At 42.3% G+C, this 19298-nt stretch overlaps 1 protein-coding gene across 16 annotated transcripts in view; it reads left to right on the top strand.

Annotated features, from left to right (window-relative positions):
• Positions 1-19298, top strand: part of DLG2 (discs large MAGUK scaffold protein 2) — a 1493215-nt gene that overhangs the window by 1017700 nt on the left and 456217 nt on the right. For all 16 annotated transcript variants that reach the window (XM_073336088.1, XM_073336081.1, XM_073336168.1 and 13 more), the window contains one exon: positions 18323-18447. In XM_073336088.1, coding sequence (XP_073192189.1) covers positions 18323-18447 — 125 coding nt within the window. The remainder of the gene's footprint in view (positions 1-18322; positions 18448-19298) is intronic.

The following is a 19298-nucleotide window of genomic DNA, read 5'->3' as shown; positions in this document are numbered from 1 at the left end:
AAGGCCTGATTCAATCATAGTAAAGAAATAGGATGAGATTTTCAAAAGTGTTCATTTGTCGCCTTAGTGCTCCTATTGAAGTTAATGGGAATTTTACTATTCCACTTTGGATAAATGAGTCGTTGGAGCAGGGGGACTGGACCACAGGCCTCCCACCTCCATGATCTAACCACCTGGCTATAGAGTCTTTCTTTCTTTCTTGCTCTTCCCCAGCCCAGTGACACTTTATGTATTTATATACATACAGTGGAACAGATTCAACAGGAGAGACTGAGGGAGACCCACATGAGATGGTTCAATGGTTAGAGCACACTTGAGAGGTGAGAAATCCCTGTTCAAATCCTTTCTTCCCCTCAGGCAGAGGGGGAAATTGAACCCAGGTTTCCCACATCCCAGATGACTGCTTTAGCCACCAGGCTAAAAGTGGTAAGTTGAGTGGCACAACCGCTGCCACCTTCTCTTCCTCCTCTGGCCAGATTTGAATGGGATCTGATCTAGCAGACATCCTCTAAGCATGGCTACTGGATCAGGCCCTGCATGAGAGTTAGGTGATTCACATCGGTCTTCCCCAGTACATGAATTTCTCTGGGGTCTAGCAAAGGATAGGCGTCCAGGTGCCTACAGTGTGCCCAAGTATCTTTGTGGATCTGGTTAGAGGGGTCCAACTCACTGTTGCTCTTAAGGTGACCAGATGAAATGGACAAAATATCGGGACACATGGGGGAAGTAAAAAAAAATTTTAAAAAGGGGCTGGAGCCGAGTTGCCGAAGGAAAAAAAAAAAAAAAAAAAAGCTGGAGTGGCCAAAGCCGCAATATTGGGACAAATGGCGTCCCAACCGTACATTGATCGGGATGCAAGACAAACAACTAAAAATCGGGACAGTCCCGATTTTATTGGGATGTCTGGTCACCATAGTTGCTCTGCACATTATATATTCATTTATATCTATGCACAGTGGGTGCAAAATTGTGCCAGACCAGAATGATTGTGTCTTATAACCATTTGTATTTATATAAATACAAGGAAATGGTGAATCTTACTCTGCGTTCTCTAATAGATATACATAAACTTGGAAGGATTAGAGTTTTATCAGAAAATGTTGGTAAACGTCAATATCACCATATGCACTCATAGAATCATAGAAGATTATGGTTGGAGGTCATCTAACTCAAAGCAGGACCAACCCCAACTAAATCACCCCAGCCAGGGCTTTGTCAAGCCGGGCCTTAGAAACCTCTAAGAATGGAGATTCCACCACCTTCCTACGTAATCCATTCCAGTGCTTCACCACTCTCCTAGTGAAATAGTTTTTCCTAATATCCAACCTAGACCTCCCGCACTGCAACTTGAGACCATTACTCCTCATTCTGTCATCTGCCACCACTGAGAACAGCCGAGCTCCATCCTCTTTGGAACCCCCCTTCAGGTAGTTGTACGCTGGGTATGTTTAATAGAATCATAGAAGATTAGGGTTAGAAGAGACCTCAGGAGGTCATCTAGCTCTGCTCAAAACAGGACCAACCTCAACTAAATCATTCCAGCCAGGGCTTTGTCAAGCAGGGCCTTAAAAACCCCTAAGGATGGAGATTCCACCACCTACCTAGGTAACCCATTCCAGTGCTTCACCACCCGTCTAGTGAAATAGTGTTTCCTAATATCCAACTTAGACCTCCCCCACTGCAACTTGAGACCATTGCTCCTTGTTCTGTCATCTGCCACCACTGAGAACAGCCGAGCTCCATCCTCTTTGGAACCCCCTCTTCAGGTAGTTGAAGGCTGCTATCAAATCCCCCCTCACTCTTCTCTTCTGCAGACTAAATAAGACCAGTTCCCTCAGGCTCTCCTCATAAGTCATGTGCCCCTGCACCCTAATCATTTTTGTTGCTCTCCGCTGCACTCTCTCCAATTTATCCGCATCCTTTCTGTAGTGGGGGGCCCAAAACTGGATGCAATACTCTAGATGTGGCCTCACCAGTGCCGAATAGAGGGGAATATTCACTTCCCTCCATCTGCAGGCAATGCTCCTACTAATGCAGCCCAATATGCCATTGGCCTTCTTGGCAACAAGATCACACTGTTGCCTCATATCCAGCTTCTCGTCCACTGTCACCCCCAGGTCCTTTTTTGCAGAACTGCCACTTAGCCAGTCAGTCCCCAGCCTGTAGCACTGCATGGGATTCTTCCTTGCTAAGTGCAGGACTCTGCACTTTGTCCTTGTTGAACCTCATGAGATTTCTTTTGGCCCAATCCTTCACTTTGTCTAGGTCACTCTGGACTCTGTAGTTAAGTTTCATGCAAGCCAAGTGATGAAATCTTCATGCACTCATTTGCAAACATACATGTGATAGACTGGATATCTTTTGTGTAAAGTGATTAAATATAATGTAAAATAGCTATATAACATTTGAAGCTGCATTTTCAATGCTTGTGAACCCCACTTCTCTTCCTAATAGGCTGACAACAGAGTTTGAAAACTTTCTGTCATGACAGTTGGGTCTCCTACATAAGTGAAATAAAATGGGCTTTTAGATTAAAACTTATTAATAGCAAAAAGGTGGGGCTGGCTCAAAGGCCGGAAAAATCAAGAGGTTCTGATATGTATTTACAAAAGACAATATGGACAGTAACAAACGCATTTCATTTACTGTTTAGGTTTTACTGAGAGCTGATGTACTGCTGAGCATAACTGTTGGGGAGAAAAATTTCACACACCTTGTTTCAGATAAAAAAAAGTAAAAATAAATATTGTGGGAGCCTCAACTAATTTATAGTGAAATGTAAAGTGCTAGGGAATTTCATAGACTACCTATTCTACCAAGTTCGGCATGCTGAACAGCTACACAAACAGGATGATGGCAAACTACATAAATGTAACAGCAGGAATATTCAATCATCTTCCTTTAGGATTTTGTGTTTGAACTTAAAGATCCCAAGAGTCTTTCAAATGCTTTTCTTTTTTTTTTCCAACTCTGTTTAGACTAGGTGCTCCAAAGATCCCCTTTGGGAAGAAGGAAGTGAATGCATTGTGACTATGGAAATAGCAACTGTGCGGATCAGGACCATCCTTAGGCATACACAACATAGGCAGCTGCGTAGGGCACCTGAAAATTTGGGGCACCACTGCATCTTAGTGTCCACCTACCCGACTTTCCTATCCCTGTTCTCACCCTTCCTGCAGGCTCCGAGTCTTCCTCGGGAGGGGATCTAGTAATATTAAAAGTGAAAAACCCTTCCAGCCTGCCAGGCCTATTAGCACAACACTGAAACTGTTAAAGAGCCATTCAAGGGGTAATGAAGCCATTTAACAGGCATTTGCCAACCCCCAGGTATATACTGTCAGTTTCTGAATTTACTGACAAAAACAGTTGTGCATTACTGTAATATTTACTCAGAACATGTCAGTCTACAGGACCTTAGTTTAAAATTTGCTTTAAAAATATTTAATTAGTGTGTTGGTGAAGATTATAAAATCACATCTCTAAAAAATCCTTGCATAGATTTTTAGATGCACAATCATCTTTAGCCTTAAATGCTTGGATCTTCAGACATATAGGTTTTTTTTAATAAATCCTTCAAAAGACCACCCTTATCTAAAATATACATTTTAATTACTATAGTAAAAAAAAAACTTGCTCCCAAAGTCTTCCTGTCCTTTCTGTCCATCCCTTTCTCCCTTCCCTGCCTCCGCCCGTCCCCTATTGAAGAGGTCCCTGAAAAGGACAACACCCCTTGACAACACCCCTTTCCTTCCACTGGACAAAGAGTTTCCCTTTCTTTACTTCTGACTATCTGATTAATTAGTTTTAAGAGAACCGTCCAGCAAAATCAGTACCTTAGTAAGATATAAAATCCTTTGTTATGCCTAAAATCTTTGGAAACATATTTTTTAAAGTTGGTGACATTTCATAAACATGTCTATTGTTATGGAGATCACACAAAGTAAATTTCCTAAAAGCAATGAACATTGTTATGAACATTCTAAACCTCTGTGACTGATTAATTTAAAATAATGTCTTTGTTTCAGTGAGTTAAATTTGGAATTTGGAAGTAATTTGGAATATTTCTTTATGAAGGTTTAAGAGTACATTTAAAATATAAAATCAGCTTAGAAATACTGATTAAGAAAATGTAAAATAGAGAAGAGCTGCATCATGTATTCCATAATATTTAATGTTGTAGTCAGCAAGACAGCTGACTTGCCCTTACTACAAAGGAAAGGAGTTAAAGAAAGATTGTCTTTTGTATGGAAAGTATATTCTATCAATGGAGCTTTCCCTCTTTGCACTGAAGTGTTGGCACAGGGTATGATTATGGATGAAATCTTGACCATATTGAAGCCAGTGGGTGTTTTGCCACTGTCCTCAGACTCGTAGACTTTAAGGTCAGAGGGACCATCATGATCATAGAATCATAGAATATCAGGGTTGGAAGGGACCTCAGGAGGTCATCTAGTCCAACCCCCCGCTCAAAGCAGGACCAATCCCCAATTAAATCATCCCAGCCAGGGCTTTGTCAAGCCTGACCTTAAAAACTTCTAAGGAAGGAGATTCTACCACCTCCCTAGGTAACGCATTCCAGTGTTTCACCACCCTCCTAGTGAAAAAGTTTTTCCTAATATCCAACCTAAACCTCCCCCACTGCAACTTGAGACCATTACCCCTTGTCCTGTCCTCTTCTACCACTGAGAATGGTCTAGAACCATCCTCTCTGGAACCTCTCAGGTAGTTGAAAGCAGCTATCAAATCCCCCCTCATTCTTCTCTTCTGCAGACTAAACAATCCCTTTTCCCTCAGACTCTCCTCATAAGTCATGTGTTCCAGACCCCTAATCATTTTTGTTGCCCTTCGCTGGACTCTCTCCAATTTATCCACATCCTTCTTGTAGTGTGGGGCCCAAAACTGGACACAGTACTCCAGATGAGGCCTCACCAATGTCGAATAGAGGGGGACGATCACGTCCCTCGATCTGCTTGCTATGCCCCTACTTATACATCCCAAAATGCCATTGGCCTTCTTGGCAACAAGGGCACACTGCTGACTCATATCCAGCTTCTCGTCCACTGTCACCCCTAGGTCCTTTTCCACAGAACTGCTGCCTAGCCATTCGGTGCCTAGTCTGTAGCTGTGCATTGGGTTCTTCCGTCCTAAGTGCAGGACCCTGCACTTATCCTTGTTGAACCTCATCAGATTTGTTTTGGCCCAATCCTCCAATTTGTCTAGGTCCCTCTGTATCCTATCCCTGCCCTCCAGCGTATCTACCACTCCTCCCAGTTTAGTATCATCCGCAAATTTGCTGAGAGTGCAATCCACACCATCCTGCAGATCATTTATGAAGATATTGAACAAAACCGGCCCCAGGACCGACCCCTGGGGCACTCCACTTGACACCGGCTGCCAACTAGACATGCAGCCATTGATCACTACCCGTTGAGCCCGACAATCTAGCCAACTTTCTACCCACCTTATAGTGCATTCATCCAGCCCATACTTCTTTAACTTGCTGACAAGAATACTGTGGGAGACCGTGTCAAAAGCTTTGCTAAAGTCAAGATACAATACATCCACTGCTTTCCCTTCATCCACAGAACCAGTCTCATCATAGAAGGCGATTAGATTAGTCAGGCATGACCTTCCCTTGGTGAATCCATGCTGACTGTTCCTGATCACTTTCCTCTCATGTAAGTGCTTCAGGATTGATTCTTTGAGGATCTGCTCCATGATCTTTCCGGGGACTGAGGTGAGGCTGACTGGCCTGTAGTTCCCAGGATCCTCCTCCTTCCCTTTTTTAAAGATTGGCACTACATTAGCCTTTTTCCAGTCATCCGGGACTTCCCCCGTTCGCCACGAGTTTTCAAAGATAATGGCCAATGGCTCTGCAATCACAGCCGCCAATTCCTTTAGCACTCTCAGATGCAACTCGTCCGGACCCATGGACTTGTGCACATCCAGCTTTTCTAAATAGTCTCTAACCACCTCTTTCTCCACAGAGGGCTGGCCATCTATTCCCCATGTTGTGATGCCCAGCGCAGCAGTCTGGGAGCTGACCTTGTTAGTGAAGACAGAGGCAAAAAAAGCATTGAGTAACATTAGCTTTTTCCACATCCTCTGTCACTAGGTTGCCTCCCTCATTCATTAAGGGGCCCACACTTTCCTTGGCTTTCTTCTTGTTGCCAACATACCTGAAGAAACCCTTCTTGTTACTCTTGACATCTCTCGCTAGCTGCAGCTCCAGGTGTGATTTGGCCTTCCTGATTTCATTCCTACATGCCCGAGCAATATTTTTATACTCTTCCCTGGTCATATGTCCAACCTTCCACTTCTTGTAAGCTTCTTTTTTATGTTTAAGATCCGCTAGGATTTCACTGTTAAGCCAAGCTGGTCGCCTGCCATATTTACTATTCTTTCGACACATTGGGATGGTTTGTCCCTGTAACCTCAACAGGGATTCCTTGAAATACAGCCAGCTCTCCTGGACTCCTTTCCCCTTCATGTTAGTCCCCCAGGGGATCCTACCCATCCGTTCCCTGAGGGAGTCGAAGTCTGCTTTCCTGAAGTCCAGGGTCCGTATCCTGCTGCTTACCTTTCTTCCCTGTGTCAGGATCCTGAACTCAACCAACTCATGGTCACTGCCTCCCGAATTCCCATCCACTTTCGCTTCCCCTGCTAATTCTTCCCGGTTTGTGAGCAGCAGGTCAAGAAAAGACCATCTAGTCTGACATCTAGAATGATCATCTAGTCTGACATCCTGCACATTGCAGGCCACAGAACTTTACCTACCCGCTCCTGTAATAGACCCCTAACCTCTGGCTGAGTTACGGAATTCCTCAAATCATGGTTTAAAGACTTAGTTACAGAGAATTCACCATTTACACTAGTTTAAACCTGTAAATAACTAATACCCCATGCTGCAGAGGAAGATAAAAATCCCCCAGGGTTACTGCCAATCTTCCGTGAGTTCTGGTGTACCATGTGGATAACTTTAAACCCATGACATTGTGCACCAGATACAAACACCATGGCATATATCTAGGGTAACCAGATGTCCTGTTTTTATACAGTCCCTTTTATTTGTGACTTTTTCTTATATAGGCGTCTAGTACCTCCTACCCCCTGTCCTGTGTTTTCACAGTTGTTGTCTGGTCACCCTACATATATCAGCCTCTTCAGCATTTGCAGGTAACAGCATTGCGAACTCTTTAACAAAAATAATATTAAGCTTTCAAATGTAGCCAGTACAGATCTATGGACTGACTGGCACGGTTCCTCCAATCCTTGTGAAAGTATTTTCATGGTCAGTTATGGCCAGATATTATGTTTCTAGGTGGTTGCTTCCCCTACCTTGGTCTGTTTTACTCATACTTGGTAGTGTGGTCATAGGAATTGTGAAGGCCCTTGGGGCCAAATGGAAAAATCCAGTGCAGGCCCTGAGTGGCACAAACATGCCTATCTACAGGGAGAGGTTGTTCTGAACTCTAACTTTCCTTTTCCCAAGGTGCTAAGAAGACTTAATGGAGAGGGTAGTGCTTTCCTGCCCCCCTTTTCTGAGGAACATTAATCTGTGTTTTGCTGTGTCCTTTTCTAACATTTCCTTCCATCTTCCTTTCTTTCTAATTAAACATTAGCCAGCATGTTTTGTAGCATATTCTCCCTGTTCTTATTTTTCTGCAAGACATATAATGGATATTATTTTCTCAGACAGAGAGTAACCTGGAGGATGCTAGTACCTAGCAGGGAGGCATATTGAGGTGGAAAACATCCATATTTGGTTGTCACAGCTCAGAACAGTGACTGTGGTGTGGGGGAGGTAGAGGGATGGTGGTACTGTTCTTGTTGAGCGGAGTATTCTTAACTAGCAACATCCATTCTCTGGAGCCTTACAGTCTAAGGGTTTTTTCTTTGTTGTTCCTTTCCTTCTGCATTGTATTAGTGGAAATAAAAGGTGCAGCCCCTTTTAAAGGGGGGAATTATGTGATTTCTGTAACTATAAAAGCTGCTAGAATGTGCTGGGAACTTTTTGTTTGGGCTTGGAAACCAGATCTGAAGGGAGTTCTCTTGCATAGACTGGGTCTGGATACTGCCAGAACCTAACAGTGAGTGAACTGGCATTTTGCACCATTCTGAAGGATTACTTTATTTTGGTGGCTGGCTTAGTTCATTCTTTTAGACATGCTGTTTACATTCTCATTTTTTGCATGTGTAATAAAGAAAAACAATCCCTCATGCTATTTTAAAAATCTCCCTGCTGGAGTCATGTACTTCCCCCAGACAGGGCTGCGAGTTCAAACCCCGCCTGTAGGTAGCAAGTGAGAAGAAACATTAAAGTTCTTGTCATCTTGTGAATTGTGGTTACCTAGTGAATGTTCTGAATCTGATAAGGGGTTTGAAAACAACAAATGGCACAGTGACAGATGGAAATATGCACCATATGGAGCATAATAATATAACTACAGACTCTGAAAACTCCAACTCTGGGGAACCCGCCAGCTGACGTGGGAGGAGTGAGAATTTCATGAATTATGTTACTCTTGAGTAGAGTTGAAAGTACAAAAGACTTCAAGAGCCTACTGATAAATAGGCAAATAGTTTTGCTCTCTGAGTTAGAGGAAAAGGAGGCAGCTTTATTCAGGTTTTTAAAACTTGAACTCTGAGCAAAACATAATAAAAGAAAAATGGTGTATATGAGAGGATATTTATATACATATTCAAAACTCATCTGCAGGAATGATTTGCATCTGTGATCCCATCGTCGTACACATACTAAGCAGGTTAAAACAGGTTAGTGTTAGAACGGGAGATGGCCAAGGAACTGTAATGATCTTGGGGTTCATTAAATATCAAACCAGTGAATGAGAGAGGAATAAAACTTTAATAAATAAACTGGAGAGCTTCTGTAGTGAGCTGCTGCACACAGCTATGTGGTGTTCCCAACCCCTGCCTTCAGAGCACATCTCCAAATTCCTATGTTCATAATACTGTCCCTTATGAGGGAGCATTTCTAAATTTTAATCTTCTATACGCATACCTCTACATCTTCCCTCTTACAGAAAAGTCGACCACTTCTAGTCCTGCTGTTGTCTTACTGACTGTCACTGTAGTAAGAAATCTAATAAGAATGTGCAAAATACCTATTTGGTGCTGTGAAATACAGAGTTTCTGGCTCTTGCCTGGAGAGAAGCTGGCTCCACTCCGATGTGCAGTTCCACTGGGCTGTGGTCCTTTCTGCCGGCTTTATTATCTTGGTATTCCGATAAACACTGAATGGCTTGATACCACAGGGATTCAGGTTCCCAGAAATAAGGAGCTCTCAACCAGAAAATGTAACTAAATGGGACATAGTAACAAAAATGGATTGTAAAAGCTTTTAGCTAGTTATCTATACTGGACAAATGAGGAAACAGCAAGGATAATAGTTAGACTGGAAACTTCTTGGGGCATGGATGGTGTCTTCCATTCTATGCTGTACAGCTCGAGCACTCGAAAAATAACTTCAGAAGTGCTCAACATTGACTTCAATGGGAACAGTTAATCTAGGGCTGAGCGCTTTGGAAAATCCCACAGTGACAAGGTAAAGATGCTGCAGCCTATAAAGGGGTTCCTGCCTGTTACATGACTGCTCATAGAAGAATATAAAATAAAGTCAAAACTGGGTAAAAGGGTAACTAAGAGGAAGGATGTGCTCTCTCCCCTCTCAGCTGGCTAAAGAAGGGAAAGTCTCTGGAAATTATTGCCAAGCGTTTTTTTGGTTGATTTGTTTTTGTTGTGTGATATTTTTGTGGATAATAAAACAAGCCCTGAGGAAAGGGCCTTAAAACGCCTTATGCTTGGAGGTTTTTTCCCCTTCCCTTGGCTTCTGAATCTTCCCACCATCTTATACCCATCCTAAATATTGTCTTTTAGTGTTTGTTAGAAGAAAGAAAGTCCTAATGTGAGTGTTTGTTGAAACAGTACAGTGTAGCTCCCATTATTGTGTGGTGTATGTGTGACTTAAGGGAAGGTTTCTGAGTCTTAGGATAAAGAGGTGGGAAAATTAGCAAATAATTAGAAAAAATATCATAGGTGCTAATTCCATCTGCAGCCTTTTTATAGGAAGGGCCAGGAATCAAGTAGTAATAACTGAGCATTTGGACAGATGGAAAGTGTTAAGATAGCTGTCAGTATTTTAGGACCAATAAGAATTTATGGGACATAAAAGGAGTCGTCAAGATTAAGGTCTTAAAGCCATATATATTCATTCAGAAGAATAGTTCCCTTGAAGTCAATAGGCCTGGTCTGAAGCTGGTCAGAATGTTCGTTTATCATGCAGAAAATTTTGAATTTTGGTGTAAAAAATTGAAAACTGAAAATTTTCAGCTGAACATTTCAGTCTGAAAATCAAAGATCTCTATTTGAAAATGCTGCTGTGGTGTCTCCTGGGAGTTATAGTTCAGACACCTCATGCCTCCATTCTTCTCTATGGGCCTAGCTTCCTTGCTGGTCTGCATTTCCCGTGAGGCCCCTTAATTTCCCTTTTTGATGAGCCACGCATGTACCACGGGAAACGTAGTCTTGTTGAGGAACTTGGCCCACAGAGGATGTGGGCATGAAACATTTGAACTGCAACTCCCATGAAGCATGAATTAAAACCAAATATCTTTGGGGATTTATGTGTTCAGTTTTTCAACTAAAAGTTGAAAATGTCCACAGAAAATAGATAATTTAATGAAAAGACGAATTTTATCAAAATCTCAATTTTTCCATTGACAAGCAGTTTTGATGGAAAATTTTCAACAAACCCTTCTCCATACATGTGAGTAAAGCTACTCATCTACCCAAAGTATTTATAGAATTGGGTCCTAAACTGGTATATGTGATAAAAATAATGGAAGAAGGGCTTGTGTAATTAGCGTAACAGTGGACTTAGAAGGAGAGGTTTAATTTATAGCAGGCTTACAAACATAAAGGTGGAAAGTAGGGTAAAAATTGCTAAGATAAAGATGCAGAGGAACTGGGAGAGTAAGAGTTCTAGTCTGTTTTAGCCAGACATACAAAATAAAATAGCAAAGCTTAAAGTTAATCTTAATTAAAAGTCCACGATTTTAGCTAGTTCCTGATTTGTTTAGAGATCCTGCATGCAATATATGCGTATTTCTCTCAGGCAGTAGGTGTGCATGTGTCATAAATATAAAGGGAAGGGTAAACCCCTTTAAAATCCCTCCTGGCCAGAGGAAAGCTCCTCTCACCTGTAAAGGGTTAAGAAGCTAAAGGTAACCTCGCTGGCACCTGACCAAAATGACCAATGAGGAGACAAGATACTTTCAAAAGCTGTGAGGAGGGAGAGAAACAAAGGGTCTGTGTCTGTCAGTACGCTGGTTTTTTTTGCTGGGGATAGACCAGGAATAGAGTCTTAGAACTTTAGTAAGTAATCTAGCTAGGTATGTGTTAGATTATGATTTCTTTAAATGGCTGAGAAAAGAATTGTGCTGAACAGAATGACTATTCCTGTCTGTGTGTCTTTTTTGTAACTTAAGGTTTTGCCTAGAGGGATTCTCTATGTTTTGAATCTAATTATCCTGTAAGGTATCTACCATCCTGATTTTACAGAGGTGATTCCTTTATTTCTATTTACTTCTACTTCCATTAAAAGTCGTCTTGTAAGAAAACGGAATGCTTTTTCATTGTTCTCAGATCCAAGGGTTTGGGTCTGTGGTCACCTATGCAAATTGGTGAGGATTTTTACCAAACCTTCCCCAGGAAGTGGGGTGCAAGGGTTGGGAGGATTTTGGGGGGAAAGACGTGTCCAAACTACGTTTCCCAGTAAACCCAGTTAGAGTTTGGTGGTGGCAGTGGATATTCCAAGGACAAAGGATAAAATTAATTTGTACCTTGGGGAAGTTTTAACCTAAGCTGGTAAAAGTAAGCTTAGGAGGTTTTCATGCAGGTCCCCACATCTGTACCCTAGAGTTCAGAGTGGGGGAGGAACCTTGACAACATATATATTTTTTCTTTTGTCTTAGGCCATGTCTACACTACACACCACTGGCAGTGTCGGGTAGGGTATATGTAGCTATACACTGCAACACAAACGAGGCTGTGTCAACACTGTGGTGTATAGCTTTTCCCTGCTGCTGGAGCCTTTCCCTGCATCAGGGAAAGTCCAGTAGTGGGGAGGCAGGGGGAGATGGGGGAGGCACTGCTTGGGAATGTAGAGAACCATGTAAGGTAAATACCTTAGGGGTTCAGGTGTGTCTTTACTCTTCTCACCTCAGCAGTACCTCACCATCTACACTGCTATTTATAGATGTACTAGTGGAGTTTGCAGTGTATGTTCTCTACATACCACTGGAAAGAGGGTGCAGTGTATCTGTACCCTTAGTGTCTGAGGTGAGGAGAATAAGACCTAGAGGATTTCTTAGATTATTTCCCTTGCCCCCTTACTTTTTCACCTTTTTGAGTGCTTGATACCCAGAGAAACAATTAAAAGATTTAACCCTCCAGTTGAGTTCAGATAGTTCCCTATTAAAATTGGCATATGGGCATTCTTTGCTTGGGCATTATTGTTTGGTATGTGGGCATTGTTATTTAATTGAGAAAGTTTTAGAAATAACTAGTCTTCTGTAAAGATACAGTACAGGTTTATTAAGGCTTAGTGTATTTTTGGCTAATGATTTATAAATCATTTCTTAGCTGTTCAAGATGCTGCTAACTCATATGTATTATTTATCTTGCCTAGGAGTGCTTGTCATAGACTAGGACCCCACTGTGGTAGGCACTGTAAAAATCCAGAACAAAAAAACAAAAGAACAAAACTAAATAAAAAGACAAAAAAACCCAAAGAATGTTCTGTACAAATCCAGAAGAATCTAAGTGTAAGACAAGAGGCAACAGATGGATTAAGACAGTCAGATGTGGGGGGAGTACAAGGAAACAGTGAAACGATATGGCCCACATGATAGGTTGCGATGTCAGCACACCAGCAGCTTAACAGTTGTCAAGTTTTATACAGGCATCACAGCAAAGGAGAGTTTGAAGGAGGATAATGAGGTAGCTCTGCAGATGCTTAAGGGAGCTCCTCTGAAATGTGAGGGGCAACATGGGGGAAATAAAGGGATTGTTTGAAAATTTAAAAAATGAGCAACATCTCCATATTAAATAAGAGAAAATATGCAGGGTATAGGGATAGACCATGACGGATCTTGAAAGTGAAGACAGGTAGCTTATGTTTCACGTGATAGGGAAGTGGGAGCCAATAGAGGGATGCAAAGAGAGGAGTGACACGGGCAAAGTGATAAATTAGGAAAATGATCTTTGTAGCAACATTTTGAATGTTCTGAGCAGGGGATTGGACTAGATGACCTCCTGAGGTCCCTTCCAACCCTGATATTCTATGATTCTATAAATGGATCTGAGCGGAGCAAGACTGCATTTGGCAAGGCCAGAGAAAAGGGTATTGTTGTAATTGAGGTTTGAGGTGATGGAAAGCCTGGATGAGAGTTTTACCTATGTGGATGGATAGGAAAGAGAGATTATGCAGAAAGAATTGGTAACAGTTAGCTATAGCCTGGATGTGAAGACGTAGAGAGAGGTCCATGCTGAAGATGACACTGAGATTACAGGCCTTAATGACAGGTAGAATGGGGGTGGTGTCCACAGTGACAAAAAGAGAAGGTAGCAGGAAGGAGAGAGATTAGAAGCTGTGTTTTGGTCATGTTGAGCTTGAGCTTGCAACTACACATCCACAAGGAGATGTCAGAGAAACAGGCTGAGATTTTAATTTGGACAGAAGGAGACAGGTCTGGAGTAGAGAGGTAAATCTTATGAGTTGCCCTCATAAAGATGGTAGTTGAACATGTGGTTGCAGATGCGATTACCAGCATATAAAGTATAGAATGAGAAGAGACAGGGAACCAGGGCAGAACCCTGATGAGCCCCCACAGAAAACTGGTGGAGAGGAGGAGGAGGAGGAGGATCCTCCAAAAGCCATGTTGAAGGAGCAATTATAGCAATTGGAGGAAAACCAGGAGAAGACAGAGTCACAGAAGCCAAGGGAGGACAAGATTTCAGAAAGAGGCACACCGTCGACAGCTGATAGGTCAAGGAGGATGAAGATGGAGTATTGGTTCTGAACTTTGGCTAGAAAGAGGTCATTAGAGACTTCGACAAGAGTGATTTCACTGAAATTCCAAGGGTGGAAGATGTACTGGAGAGGGTCTGGGTGAAATTGGAGGAGAGGCGCTATGAACAGTGATTGTAAACAGCTTGTTCAATGAGTTTAGAGATGAAAAGGAGATGGGGCGGTAGTTAAAGAGGCAAGTCGGATGAAGGGAGGGGTTTTTTTAAGATGGGAGAGACTAAAGCATGCTTGTATTGTGAGGGGAAAGAGACAGAGAAGAGTGGGATGCAATAACTGGGAGAAGTGGAGGGGTTAGAGGAGGAGAGCAGATGAGAAACTTTTGCATCTGACTAGGTAGAAGGAGAGAGTTATAGAAGGGAAAGTGGGGAAAGGGAAGGCAAGCTGAGGGGAGGGAGAAGGTCACGTCTTATTTTGTCAGTTTTCTCTTGGTAGAAATGGGCAAGGTCCTGTGCAGAGAGAAAATTTCTCTCTAGGTTGGCAACACAGATTACAGTATTCATTTGAGAACCACAAAGAAGAAATTACTGTACTAGGCCACTTGCTTTTCCCAATTTACTTTCATGTGTAGGAACGTATATAGAGATATAGCAAGCTAGTCTGACAGCTTGCTGATCCTGTTGATCAGGTCAAGGATTGTGACCAGATTAATTACTAGCAATTTTCTGGATCTGAAAGTGCTAGGAAGGGGTGCTGCCCTATTCTTTTCAAAGGTTGCTCCAAGAGGCAGAATCAGAATAGTCTTGCAATACAGCTGACATACATCTATGGATAAATGTCAGGGGCTGGCAGTGATTCACTTGGAAAGCCTGCAGCAGTTTACCATATCATTACTTACAGTGAGCATTGTTATAGTTATTAAAGCTGAGAAGTTAATGTGGCTAAGATGGGAAAGGGCGGGGCAGGAGGGAGAGTGCACTGAAAGTGTGAAACCTTTTCAAAATAATTTCCTGCTGAGAATTTCAATGAACTTTTGGTGACGAGCTGTGACAGTTAGGCATACCCCACATAACAAGCAAGCTTTATTTGAAAAAAGCTCTTCAAGCATGGTGTTACCTTATACTGTATCCACTTGTGCTGCAGATCCAGCTAAAAATTCCTTTCTCATGCTTCCTTGACAAGCCCGCTTTCTTTTTTCTTGAGAGTAGGTTTTAGCGATTAAGATTAAATCTACTGAGAACCACGGGATGCCACGGATGCTAAGCTCTTCTTAAAAATTCGACCGGACACTTGACAGAAAAGCAAAGCTTACTTTCTGTTTTAGCGGTGCTTTAAGGCACCTGCGGTGATGCTGCATCTAAACTGGAGTGGCCATATTTCAAAAATGAGTGGTCTAAGGGCCCTCTGTGATCTCCATGACATCTTTACTTTGAAGATTCATCAGGACATTCACTGACAGTATGTTGTTAGGAAAACTCTTAGGGAAAGTATCTTAAAGTATTATCAAAGAGGGAGCCTGTGTTGTCTACATTGTGTGATCACGCATATTATAAAATATATGGAAAGTGAAATGAGCTGGACCTGATCTTAATGGATAAAAGGCTAAATCATGGGTTTATCATGCCATTTTAGAAAGGCTTAGTAACCCCTTGTAGAATATCTGTAAAATGTTCCATTTCCAATATTACAGCTAGCTGAATAGTATTACAATATGTATATCCCAAAATCCTTTTTGTCTATTATTTAGTCCAATATTGAACAATTATTCAGGACCACATATTTGCACTGGGCTTGCAGATTGCATTCAAATCTCTTAAGAAATAATAATGACTGTGAAACACTGAAAGAAAAGGAGTACTTGTGGCACCTTAGAGACTAACCAATTTATTTGAGCATGAGCTTTCGTGAGCTACAGCTCACTTCATCGGATGCATGCCGTGGAAACTGCAGCAGACTTTATTTATACACAGAGGATATGAAAAAATACCTCCTCCCACCCCACTGTCCTGCTAGTAATAGCTTATCTAAAGTGATCATCAGGTGGGCCATTTCCAGCACAAATCCAGGTTTTCTCACCCTCCACGCCCCCCACACAAATTCACTCTCCTGCTGGTGATAGCCCATCCAAAGTGACAACTCTTTACACAATGTGCATGATAATCAAGTTGGGCCATTTCCTGCACAAATCCAGGTTCTCTCACCCCCTCACCCCCCTCCCAAAAACCACACACACAAACTCACTATCCTGCTGGTAATAGCTCATCCAAAGTGACCATTCTCCCTACAATGTGCATAATTAAGGTGGGCCATTTCCAGCACAAATCCAGGTTTTCTCACACCCCCCCCCCCATACACACACAAACTCACTCTCCTGCTGGTAATAGCTCATCCAAACTGACCACTCTCCAAGTTTAAATCCAAGTTAAACCAGAACATCTGGGGGGGGGGGGGGGTAGGAAAAAACAAGAGGAAATAGGCTACCTTGCATAATGACTTAGCCACTCCCAGTCTCTATTTAAGCCTAAATTAATAGTATCCAATTTGCAAATGAATTCCAATTCAGCAGTTTCTCGCTGGAGTCTGGATTTGAAGTTTTTTTGTTTTAAGATAGCGACCTTCATGTCTGTGATTGCGTGACCAGAGAGATTGAAGTGTTCTCTGACTGGTTTATGAATGTTATAATTCTTGACATCTGATTTGTGTCCATTTATTCTTTTACGTAGAGACTGTCCAGTTTGACCAATGTACATGGTAGAGGGGCATTGCTGGCACATGATGGCATATATCACATTGGTGGATGTGCAGGTGAACGAGCCTCTGATAGTGTGGCTGATGTTATTAGGCCCTGTGATGGTGTCCCCTGAATAGATATGTGGGCACAATTGGCAACGGGCTTTGTTGCAAGGATAAGTTCCTGGGTTAGTGGTTCTGTTGTGTGGTATGTGGTTGTTGGTGAGTATTTGCTTCAGGTTGGGGGGCTGTCTGTAGGCAAGGACTGGGCTGTCTCCCAAGATTTGTGAGAGTGTTAGCACTGGCTAGAACTTGGCATGTTGTACGCAAGTGATGTATAAGCTTCCCCACAAAGCTCTGCCAGTGCACCTCATTCCTGACCACCTAACTGAAATGCATTTTAAGGAGAAGAAATTGAGATGTGAGAACAGAAATAGAGTTTTGGGTGGGTTTGATGAGCAGTTCTCTCTCCTCACTCAGATTGAAGCAGCCAGTTATCTGTGTCTACAAGCAGCACTGGCGATAACAAACCCCAGAAGTCTGGTAGGCAGAATAAAATCAGAAAAGTGTTTAAAATAAGCATATTGAACATATTTTACCCCATACACTTGGTGAACAAATTGTACATTTATCTGCAGTAGCTAATAGGGCTGTTGTAAGCCTGAATGCATGTGTGTAAAGTTGCCTGGATTCCTCAGATGAGGGGAGGCTAAAAGGGCACAGGTTTATATATCATTGCTCTTCAAAAGAATGTCTATGACCACAACTATTTTAAACTTGAAAACAATAACAATCAGTACATAATTCTCAAAGAGGTTCTAAAATTGCTGGCAATTGAGAGGAGGTTGGCACACTAGGTTGTGGGTGTGTGCAGGTATAGATACATGTAATAATAAAGGACTGTTTACCTGATACATTCCAATGGCTACTCCAAATAATTCATTTGCTGTTTTAAATATGCAGAAAATGTGTGTGCCAAAAATTGCTCATTTAAAATTTTTTTGGGATATGAGTAGTAGTTGCTTTTCAGCAGAAAATAATATATTTTAATTTTTTTCTTCTCCCGCATCCTGAGGTGCATAGGGCGTCCACCGTTTTATTCAGAGTTTCAGTTTATGTAGTGATGCTGTTGTTTCTTAGGCTGCTTTACTGGAAATTAAAGCATTCAGGTTAAAATTTTCAAAGACTCCTAACTGGTGTAGGAGCGCAAGTCTCATTGAATGTCACTGAGTCTTGGTCTCTGAAGTCTCTTAGGTGCCTTTGAAAATTTTATCTTTAATTATTACATTTAAGCTTGATCTTGCTTCTGCAGAAGTCTACGTGAGTTTTTCCATTGATTTTGGCAACTCTTCGTGTACTTTTCTAGCCTGCCTTGTTTTAGCTGACAGCGAATTTTTTCTGGCTGACTCATATACACCTGGAAGTATGGCACTGCTAAGTAAAAAAAAAGACACCTTTGAGAAGCAAGGAGACGCCACTCGCACACAGCAGCTAAGTTCTGAGGAATTCTAGCAGCGGATAAGTTTTTTGTTTTTCTTTTCCCAGGGTAATTCTGGACTGGGGTTCAGTATTGCTGGAGGAACAGACAACCCTCATATTGGGGACGATCCTGGGATATTTATTACTAAGATTATACCAGGAGGAGCTGCAGCAGAGGATGGAAGACTCAGGTAAAAACTTACTACATGACATGCATTTGGAAACTAAATGTACCATTATTAATTATTTTATAATGCTCAAATGTGTGCTAGGTGTTTCACAGAAGACAGACACATGGGGCTGAATTCTTCTCTTTGCTATGCCTGAACAAGCAGTATAAAGTGGCCAGAGAAGGTTACTGAAGAATTTCCTCTGTGCAGGGGAATTCCCTGCTGGCCTAAAGCTGCCAGAGGTAGCTCTGTCTCTTTCTCTGCATTAGCCATCCCACCTGGTTTGAGAGAGCACTGTGTGGGCAGGACAGGGGCATACCAGTGTGGAGCTCTGCCATGCCTAATCCTTACACGTACACACTTGAGGAACCTTATTCCAGTGGCATAGGTTAAGTCTTTCCCTGCACAGCCCTGACTTGTCATAGCTGGGCAGCACTAAATTTCGGATCCACAACCAGCTGTCTGTAGCTACCCTTTACACTCCCCTTTGGGGACTCCTTACCGTTCCTTGGCTGCAGCGGTGAGGTATGCTTTCTTCCATTTTCAGATGGCCTTTCTTCTCAGATGAGGACCTAACCACAGTGATGTATTCTGTTGCCACCTCCAGGCTAGGTTATTGCTATTGCTCTTGCGGTGAATGCTGCAGCCACATGGAAGCAGCAACATATAGCAGTGTACCTCTTTAAGCAACAACGGACAAAATGAACACGCCATCCCAGTGCTTGTGCTTTCCATTCATTTATGGACTGAATTCAAAGTCCTAGTCCTAATCTGCAAGGTGTTCAGTTATCTCCATGAATGCCTCACCATCTGCCAGCCACGAATCGTATGTCTACATTGCAATTAAAAACCTGTCTCTGGCCCATGCCTGC

Source organism: Lepidochelys kempii, chromosome 1, assembly GCF_965140265.1.
Source record: "Lepidochelys kempii isolate rLepKem1 chromosome 1, rLepKem1.hap2, whole genome shotgun sequence".
In the NCBI taxonomy this organism is placed as follows: domain Eukaryota; kingdom Metazoa; phylum Chordata; order Testudines; family Cheloniidae; genus Lepidochelys; species Lepidochelys kempii.
Note: the sequence above shows the minus strand (reverse complement) of the source record. Positions and strands in the feature narration are given on the sequence as shown.